Genomic DNA, 11,112 nt, shown 5'->3' with positions numbered 1-11,112 from the left:
GTTAGTAACGACTAGAGGATCTTAGGATGTGAAAGACGGTCTTTTCGGTCGCTATTAGCGACTGGGTTATCCTTTGTTGAAGAACTTGGCGGTCGCAAGTAGCGACTAAGAAATTCTTTGGAGACGGTCAGTTGTGTGGTCGCTAGTAGCGACTAGGAGTTTCTTTTGTAGATAAGTTGGTGCCAAACGGCACAGCAGTTGGTAAAGTTAGTTGTCAGTTGGTGCCAACATGCACATAGAGATTCAAATAGAAAGTCCTTTGACTACTACTAAACAAGAATTCCACCTTAAATATCCCAACACCCTGCTCACACATTCCACCTTTAATTAATTGTCTGAGACAGCCAATCAGATTAACTGAAGACATTTAAATATTCTCATAGCAGCACAGACTAACATGTCTTGATAAAGCCTAAGGGCGAAACGCGTTGACCTGACACTGTGCTTTCTGCTATTCATTTTAATCTATCTTTGTTGTTATTTGTTAACAATTTTATGCTTCAAAGGACTTTCTATTTGAATCTCTATGTGCATGTTGGCACCAACTGACAACTAACTTTACCAACTGCTGTGACATTTGGCACCAACTTATCTACAAAAGAAACTCCTAGTCGCTACTAGCGACCACACAACTGACCGTCTCCAAATAATTTCTTAGTCGCTACTTGCGACCGCCATGTTCTTCAACAAAGGATAACCCAGTCGCTACTAGCGACCGAAAAGATCGTCTTTCACATCCTAAGATCCTCTAATCGTTACTAACGACCACCTAATCTTCAACTGGAAGGACCCTTAAGTTTGTTCTAGTCGCTATTTGCGACCGCCAAGTCCTTCAACAAAGGATAACCCAGTCGCCACTAGCGACCGCAAAGACCAACTTCTACATTTCAAGATCCTGCTAGTCGTTCCTAACGACCACCTGACCTTCAACTAAAGAATTTCTCAGTCGCTACTTGCGACCGCCAAGTCCTTCAACAAAGGATAACCCAGTCGCCACTAGCGACCGCAAAGACCAACTTCTACATTTCAAGATCCTGCTAGTCGTTCCTAACGACCACCTGACCTTCAACTAAAGAATTTCTCAGTCGCTACTTGCGACCGCCAAGTCCTTCAACAAAGGATAACCCAGTCGCTACCAGCGACCGCAAAGATCTTCTCACACATCCAATTATCCTCTAGTCGTTACTAACGACCACTTAATATTCAACTGGAAGGATCCATATGTTTGTTTTAGTCGCTATTTGCGACCGCCAAGTCCTTCAACAAAGGATAACACAGTCTCCACTAGCGACCGCAAAGACCAACTTCTACATTTCAAGATCCTGCTAGTCGTTCCTAACGACAACCAAGCTATCAATTTTTGTGAGCGCAAAGATTATCTTCTAATCCCCCAGGACTTCCTTACAGATTTAGGAATAGGGGTTGCCACGGTAACGTGACGTCACATCATCTCTACATAAAAAGGCGCTCTTTTCTTTCCACCAGTAACGCCAACCACACAAACCAGGCAATTAATGGCCTGCAACTGAACAGTTACTTTCTTGCCAGTTGGCAAGCTAATATCTTGGGACATCGTTACTCTTTTCGATAAAGCGCAAGTACTTTTCATATTGTTTTTTATGCTTATTTTATATGTATCTATACATTATCTATACATTATTTAAGGGAGACGTCCCTTTATTTTACATTGTATCGTTTTAAAAATCTAGACATCTCTGATTTTACTAGTATAATAAATTGCCACTTGGAATTTTCCTTTTGATACCAAACCTATGTCTCTGTTCTGAGATATATATATATATATATATATATATATATATATATATATACCTATATAACATCATTTTATTGATTGCAGACTGGACACTTTATTTTACGTTTAACTACACATCACTTAGACACACCCGTGCTTCGAGCGCTTAACTTTATTTTTCACATTGCTTAATCCATACACCCTGAGCCTTCAGGGAATTCCAGACTGCACCCCAGCCCAGTAGACTGGCGTCCGTTGTCACTATCACCCACGAGGGTCTGCGGAAACACGTCCCTTGGGGCAGATGATCCGGCGACAACCACCAAAGAAGAGAGTCTCTGGTCTCCTGATCCAGATTTATCGGAGGAGATAAATTTGCAATGTCCCCATTCCACTGTCCGAGCATGCACAGTTGCAATGGTCTGAGATGAAACCGAGCAAACTGAAATATGTCCATTGCCGCCACCATCAATCCAATTACCTCCATACACTGAGCCACTGAGGATTGGACTGAAGGGCTCGGCATGTATTTAGAATTTTTGACTTTCTGACCTCCGTCAGGAATATCTTCATGTCTATAGAATCTATCAGAGTTCCCAAGAAGGCAACCCTTGTCTGTGGATTTAGTGAACTCTTTTCTAGATTCACCTTCCACCCGTGAGTTCTCAGAAAGGACAACACTGTGTCTGTATGAGACCTTGTCAGATGATAAGTTGACGCCCGAATCAAAATATCGTTCAGATAAGGCACCACTGCAATGCCCCGCGGCCTGAGAACCGCCAGAAGGGACCCTAGAACCTTTGTGAAGATCCTGGGTGCTGTGGCCAACCCGAAGGGAAGAGCCACAAACTGAAAATGTTTGTCCAGGAAGGCAAACCTTAGGAACTGATGATGATCCTTGTGGATAGGAATATGAAGGTATGCATTCTTCAAGTCCACGGTAGTCATATATTGACCCTCCTGGATCATTGGTAAAATTGTTTGGATGGTCTCCATCTTGAAAGATGGGACTCTGAGAAACTTGTTTAGACTCTTGAGATCTAAAATAGGTCTGAACGTTCCCACTTTTTTGGGAACCACGAAAAGATTTGAGTAAAACCCCTGTCCCTGTTCTAGTCTTGGAACGGGATGAATTACTCCCATAGTAGAGAGGTCTTTTACACAACGTAAGAACGCCTCTCTTTTTATCTGGTTTACAGACAATAGTGAAAGAATAAATCTCCCTCTTGGGAGAAAATTTTTGAATTCCAGTTGATACCCGTGGGTCACGATTTCCAGTGCCCAGGGGTCCCGGATCGGGGGCCGCCCCTTCATGCTGTCTTTGTAGCAGCAGCAGGCTTCTTGGGTTGTTTACCCTTGTTCCAAGCCTGGTGGCATCTCCAGATGGACTTGGTCGGAGCAAAATTCCCTTCCTGCTTTGTGGAGGAAGAGGATGAAGAGGGTACTCCTTTAAAGTTCCGAAAAGAACGAAAATTATTTTGTTTACCCCTCGTCTTAACAGACAGAGGTAGAGTGTGACCTTTACCTCCAGTAATGTCAGAAATTATTTCCTTCAACTCAGGCCCAAATAGGGTCTTACCCTTGAAAGGAATAGCCAAGAGCTTTGACTTAGACACATCAGCAGACCATGATTTTAACCATAACGCTCTACGCGCTAAAATGGCAAATCCTGCATTTTTAGCCGCCAACTTAGCAATTTGAAAGGCGGCATCTGTAATAAAAGAATTAGCTAGCTTGAGAGCCTTAATTCTATCTAAAATATCCTCTAAAGGGGTCTCAATTTTGAGAGACTCTTCTAAGGCATCAAACCAGAAAGCCGCTGCAGTAGTAACTGGGACAATGCAGGCTGTTGGTTGCAAAAGGAAACCCTGATGAATAAATAACTTCTTTAGAAGACCCTCTAATTTCCTATCCATAGGGTCTTTGAAAGCACAGCTGTCCTCAATAGGAATAGTTGTACGCTTAACCAGGGTAGATATAGCTCCCTCCACCTTAGGGACAGTCTGCCAAGAGTCCAGAATGGTGTCTGATATGGGATACATTTTCTTAAAATTAGGAGGAGGAGAGAACAGTATACCCGGTCTGTCCCACTCCTTCTTAATAATCTCCGAGATCCTCTTGGGAACCGGAAAAACATCAGTGTAAGTGGGAACTTCCAGATATTTGACCATTTTACACAATTTCTCTGGTGGTATCATAATAAAGTCATCCAGAGTCACTAAGACCTCCCGCAGTAACAGACGGAGGTGTTCCAGCTTAAATTTAAAAAGGACATGACGTCCGAATCTGTCTGAGGTAACAATTCCTGATTCCGAAAGTTCTCCCTCAGACAAAAGTTCCATGACCCCCAACTCAGATCCCTGTGAGGGCACATCGGAAATAGCCAACAAAGCATCAGAGGACTCAGTATTCTTTACATTGATCCCTGTCCTACTGCATTTACCCTGTAACACTGGTAACTTAGACAGTAAGGGTAGTTGACATAACTGCAAACATATCCTGCAGAGTAAATGAATTAGAGGTTGAGGAACCCGGCGTCGCTTGGGTGGGCGTTAAAGGTTGTGACACTTGGGGAGAATTAGGCGGCATATCCTGATTCTCTTCCGACTGAGAATCATCCTTAGGCACACTTTCTTTACATAAAATATGCTTTTTACATTGTAAGGCTCTTTCAGTACAAGGAGGTACACAAAGTAAGAGGGGGTTCCACAATGGCCTCTAAACACATAGAACAAAGGAGTTTCCTCAAGTTCAGACATGTTAAACAGACTAGCAATAGCCACAATAGTCGTTTTTAACCTTATCTATTGATTCAGAATTTTTTTTTTTTTTAAATGTACTGCGCCTTTAAACAATAAAAGCCCAACAATTTTTCTGTACTGCCCAAAAACGATTTTTTAGCACTAAAAAATTACAATGAACAGATCAAATTTGCAAAAAAATATTGCAGCATTAGAGAAAAGACTAAATCATCCTTTAAAGAATATTTTTATTCTGAAAATAAACTTTAAACAATGATAACAGCCCCTGCACCTCGTGGCGTCTACCTGCCCCCAGGGTACTCAAGATTGACTCAATAACGATCCGGTGACTGAAATTCAACTTTTGGTCCCACCGGAGCAAGTGCCTGCTGCCTTCTAGAGAAAAGAAACTGCGCGTCTGGGTGCGCGAAATAGGCCCCGCCCATCATGGATGTCGCATCAACAGTCTGCCTAACCGCATGGGAAGCGGTTTGTAATAAGCCATGTGGTCCCCTTCACTCACAATTATATTACACATAACTGCAGCCATTCAATATTAAATATATAAGTGTCACAGCTGCCTCTCCCAGTGTCAAGCCCCTTATAGAGATACATAACCGTAGTAACAATATGAATAAAAACAGGAATTCCAGTAACACCCTAATCCATATCGGTCTACTGGTTACCCCTTCCCCTACAGGGAATAAATGTTAGCCAGTTCTGATATAACAAGTCTCCTCAGAAATAAAAAAAGACTGAACATACCTCAATGCTGCTTGTAGCATGACACCGTTCTCCACACTGAAGATTTTTGTTGCACTATCTTCAGAAGCTCTGTGGGAACCAGAATGGATCTTAGTAACGTCTGCTAAGATCATCAGGGCAGAAAAATGTCTTCATTTCTTAATCCTTTTCTCCCTAAGGAAAATAGTACTCACCAGTACCATTTTAAAATAAAAAAAATCTTGATTGAAGAATCTAAAACTAACACCTCACTTTACCTCTTTCTATTACTAACACAGGCAAAGAGAATGACTGGAGGTGGAGGGAAGGGAGGAGCTATATATACAGCTCTGCTGTGGTGCTCTTTGCCACTTCCTGTTAGCAGGAGGATAAATCCCACAAGTACAAGTAAGGATGAAATCCGTGGACTCGTCATATCTTGTAGAAGAAATATACTTTAAGCAAATCTGGGCACAATAATATTAACAATCAAGTGTGATCATTATGGCTAAAAACTAAAACCAGCATTGCATATAAATAATACAAACACCTGCTATTACTATCGCAAAGGGGTAGATCATTTTTAACTCTTAAACAATCAACAGATTGTGCTAGGTCACAGCATTACGCTTTTCATAGACATAAGCAAACTCAAACGTTTGTGCAGATTTCTTTACAGTATCTAGTAACAATATTGCATCTTTATTATGACTAGTGAAGAACGTTACAATTAATAAACAACTGTATTTATAGCTACAACAAGCATCAACGTATCTTTATTATGACCAGCAAAGATCGTTACAACTATTGAACAACTGTATTTATAGCTATAACAAGCAATACAGTATACAAGCTACAATTTAGGTTTTCAATCTCAAACACTGCAATAATAACAGTATTTTTACGGTTATCAAATCACACTCATGTGACATACTACATTGATCATCACTATTACTCGCGGTGAGATCAGTGACATTATACACTGTGGTTTACATTATACTGAACTAGATTCAGTATTATTAAGGTACTCAACAAACACTGTGGTCAGCTACACATATCTTCCTAGTTGTGATAGTTAATCAACAAATATTTATTTGTCCCTTCTGACAACCACGTTGCAACATATCTAATTATATTTATGAATGTGTTATTGCAACACATTGATTCTGTGTGTGTGATTTTAACTTCTAGTTTTCTTCCCTATTTTAAACACAACTCTATTAAAAGTTATATTTTAATCATTTTTTCACGTGTCCATTTCACATATGAGATTGGCAATAGTGTAAAAGCTGTATATCACAGTCAGAGATCTCATGGAATATCATATTATTGTCTTATTGAATTTCCTGAGTGCTATATGTGTATACTTCCATTAGGAGGTTATTCACCTCCTAAAAAGGTTTTCTCCATACCCAGTGTTACTTTATAAATAGTGTGTGTATGATTTACATTAGCAAGACAGAAAACTGGATACTCAGGCAGTTTGTTAATTCACACATATTTACATTACAACAGCTCCGGTGTATTGATTATATATGATAAAAAATTAGATACTCATGGCATAACATCAGAGTGTCATATGTTCTATCTGTTTGAGATCAGAATATATACTTACCAAGTAATGTTTTTTCATTGTTCACAGAACAACTGATAATATGGAGGTCTCGATCAAAGGAATATAGCAGCTGTAGAAAGAAAAAAAAAGCTACATATTAGTTCATTTTTGGTTTAAAGATGAGAGAAGCAATTTTAGTGTAAAAAAATGCATTTATTTAAACAGCTATATAACTACACAGGTAATATGTTTATATGAAACTTTATCTCACCTAAAATCTTAAGTCAAATACTGAGGTAGGTGCCAGGGAAGAGATAAATAGATAGCAGAATTACAATTGCAGTAATGCAATGCAAAATATAATCTCTCTAAAAACAGAAATAGCAAAATGAAAAGAAAAAAATGGCCATTAACTCCAGAAAAATGCATGGACGTTGTTTATTTTAAATGCACAGTAGTCCTGCAATAAGAAATCATTTAAAATATGTAATAGCAAAAACATTTCTATTAAAGTTAGTTATGCTTTAGTGATAACTTTAATGTTAGTGGTGTAGTTGATGCGCACACTCATATTGACTGGTACCTGTTGTATAGTTTCATCACTTTGGTCAGAGAAAAGTCCCACAAATGTATAAGCATTAAAAGGGCTTTAAACTCAAAATGTAATACCCTCATCCCAAATTTAAAAAGCAAAAAAAAATAATAATTAACAAAATAAAAAATCATTACGCTGTATATCTATTATCAAAGCAAATGTAATTCAGTTGACCAGGTTCCAATATTTAACCGGACAGTTTAGTATTTTAACTGTGCATTGAAATGAACATAAAAAGCTGTACACTAAATCAAATGGGTCTGGTCTATGGGTCCAATATGGGCATATAACCTAACAGAAGTTCCAGCCAACAAGGTCTGATAGGAGGTTCCATGTGGGCACATGGCTGAATAGGACTACTTGGCAATCGTTCTTATCATAGGACCTAGATGGCATATAACGCACAAGGTCGGCAGGCGATGGGGTCTGATCTGAAATTCCATATGGAACTACTGGTTCATAGGATTTAACGCAACTCTGATTAAAAACCTACCTACTGCTTTCCCATAATCTCCCTATAGTCATTCAATATTTTTATGAAGTACTGTTTGTAACCATACATTTTAATGTCTTCCAATTGATTATGTTTTTTATTTTAAGTGCAAAAAAAAACAACACATACATTTATGTAAGAACTTACCTGATAGATTCATTTCTTTCATATTGGCAAAAGTCCATGAGCTAGTGACGTATGGGATATACAATCCTACCAGGAGGGGCAAAGTTTCCCAAACCTCAAAATGCCTATAAATACACCCCTCACCACACCCACAATTCAGTTTAACGAATAGCCAAGTAGTGGGGTGATAGAAAAAGGAGTAGAAAGCATCAAAAAAGTTACTGGAAATATAATTGTGCTTTATACAAAAAATCATAACCACCAAAAACAGGGTGGGTCTCATGGACTCTTGCCAATATGAAAGAAATAAATTTATCAGGTAAGTTCTTACATAAATTATGTTTTTCTATCATGTAATTGGCAAAAGTCCATGAGCTAGTGACGTATGGGATATTAATACCCAAGATGTGGTACTCCACAGAAGAGTCACTAGAGAGGGAGGGATAAAATAAAAACAGCCATTTTCAACTGAAAAAATGAAATCCACATCCAAAAAAATAAGTTTTTCTCATAATTGAAAAGAAATAAAAAAAACTTAGAACATAAGCAGAGGAATCAAACTGAAACAGCTGCTTGAAAACCTTTCTACCAAAAACTGCTTCCGAAGAGGCAAACGCATAAAAATGGTAGAATTTAGTAAATGTATGCAAAGAAGACCAAGTTTCTGCTTTGCAAATCTGATCAACTGAAGCTTCATTCTTAAAAGATCACGAAGTGGAGAGTGATCTAGTAGAATGAGCTGTAATTCTCTGATGTGGGGCCTGACCCGACTTCAAATAAGCCTGATGAATCAAAAGCTTTATCCAAAATGCCTAGGAAATGACAGAAGGTTTCTGACCTTTCCTAGAACCAAAAAAAAGACTACAAATAGACTGAAAGTCTTCCTGCAATTATTAGTAGCTTCAACATAATATTTTAAAGCTCTAACAACATCCAAAGAATGTAAGGATCGCTCCAAAAAATTCTTAGGATTAGGACACAAAGAGGGAACAACAGTTTCCCTATTAATGTTATTAGAATTCACAACCTTAGGAAGAAATTCAAATGAAGTCCGCAAAACCGCCTTATACTGATGGAAAATCAGAAAAGGAGACTCACGAGAAAGAGCAGATAACTCTGAAACTCTTCTAGCAGAAGAGATAGCCAAAATATCCAAACAATGCATAGGCTCAAAAGGAGGAGCCTGTAAAGCCTTCAAAACCAAATTAAGACTCCAAGGAAGAGAGATTGATTTAATGACAGGCTTGATACGGACCAAAGCCTGTATAAAACAGTGAATATCAGGAAGCTTTGCAATCTTTCAGTGAAAAAACAAAAACAGAGATTTACGAGCCTGTAACATAGTATTAATCATTGAGTCAGAGAAACCTCTATGACTAAGCACTCCATACCTTCAAATTTAAAGATTTGAGATCCTGATGGAAAAACGGTCCTTGAGACAGAAGGTCTGGTCTAAAAGGAAGTGGCCAAGGTTGGTAACTGGACACCCGAACACAATCCGCATACCAAAACCTGTGAGGCCATGCTGGTACTACCAGAAACACAAACGATTGTTTCATGATGATCTTGAAGATCACTCTTGGAAGAAGAACTAGAGGCAGGAAAATATAATCAGGTTGGTAAAACCAAAGAACTGCTAACGCATCCATCGATTCCGCCTGAGGATCCCTGGAACTGAACAAGTACCTGGGAAGTTTCTTGTTTAGATAGGAAGCCATCAGATCTATTTCTGGAAGCCCCCACATCTGAACAATTTGAAAAAAAAGCACATCTGGATGTAGAAACCACTCCCCCGGATGTAAAGTCTGACAGCTGAGATAATCCGCTTCCCAATTGACTATACCTGGTATATGTACCGCAGAAATTAGACAAGAGCTGGATTCCGCCCAAGAAAGTATCTAAGATACTTCTTTCATAGCTAGAGTCCCACCCTGGTGATTGACATATGCCACAGTTCTGATATTGTCTGTCTGAAAACAAATAAATGATTCTCTCTTCTCTTCAACAGAGGCCAAACCTGAAGAGCCCTGAAAATAGCACGGATTTCTAAAATATTAATTGGTAACCTCGTCTCTTGAGGTTTACAAACTCCTTGTGCTGTTAGAGATCCCCAGACAGCTCCCTAACCTTAAAGACATCTGTTGTGATTACAGTCCAGGTTGGACGAACAAAAAAGGCCCCTTGAACTAAACGATGGTGGTCTAACCACCAAGACAGAGAGAGTCGAACGTTGGGATTTAAGGATATTGACTGTGATATCCTTGTATAATCCCTGCACCATTGATCCATCATACAAAGCTGAAGAGGTCTTATATGAAAAACAAGCAAAGGGAATGATAGAGACTGAAGATTTTGACAAGCTGAAACCAATTTCATTTGTCTCTTGCCTGTTAGAGACAGAGTCATGGACACTGAATCTATCTGGAAACCTAAAAAAAAGGTGACCCTTGTCTGAGGAATCAAAGGAACTTTCCGGTAAATTGATCCTCCATGTCTTTGAAGAAACAATACTGGTTGATTCGTGTGAGATTCCGCAGAATGTAAAGACTGAGCTAGGACCAAGATATCATCCAAATAAAGAACACTGCAATACCCTGTTCTCTGAATAGAGAGAGTGGGACACCAAGTACCTTTGAGAAAAAAAACTTAGAGCCGTCGCTAGGCCAAATGGAAAAACGACAAATTGGTAAGCTTGTCTAGAAACGAGAATCTCAGAAACCGATAGTGGTCTGGATGAATCGTTATATGAAGAAAAATATGAAAATTTTCTCTCTTTGGGACAATGAATAGATTTTAATAAAACCCCAGACCCCGTTCCTGAAACAGAACTGGTATGATTTCCCCTGAAAACTCCAGATCTGAAACACTGTTCAGAAAAGCCTGAGTCTTTACTGGATTTACTGGGACGTGCGAGAAAAAAAAAATCTCCTCACAGGAGGTCTTACTCTGAATCCTATTCGGTACCCTTGAGAGACAATACTCTGAACCCACTGATTTTGGACAGAATCTGTCCAAATGTTTTGTAAAAAATATCAATCTGCCCCCCCCCCCCACCTGCTGAGCTGAAATGAGGGCCGCACCTTCATGCAGACTTGGGGGAAAGCTTTGGTTTCTTAAAGGGCTTGG

General features: G+C 39.2%; 1 protein-coding gene across 1 annotated transcript in view; it reads right to left on the bottom strand.

Annotated features, from left to right (window-relative positions):
* Positions 1-11,112, bottom strand: part of GSAP (gamma-secretase activating protein) — a 422,579-nt gene that overhangs the window by 351,769 nt on the left and 59,698 nt on the right. Inside the window, exon 4 of the mRNA XM_053719170.1 lies at positions 6,833-6,902. Coding sequence (XP_053575145.1) covers positions 6,833-6,902 — 70 coding nt within the window. The remainder of the gene's footprint in view (positions 1-6,832; positions 6,903-11,112) is intronic.

This window comes from Bombina bombina, chromosome 6, assembly GCF_027579735.1.
Source record: "Bombina bombina isolate aBomBom1 chromosome 6, aBomBom1.pri, whole genome shotgun sequence".
NCBI lineage: Eukaryota > Metazoa > Chordata > Amphibia > Anura > Bombinatoridae > Bombina > Bombina bombina.
Note: the sequence above shows the minus strand (reverse complement) of the source record. Positions and strands in the feature narration are given on the sequence as shown.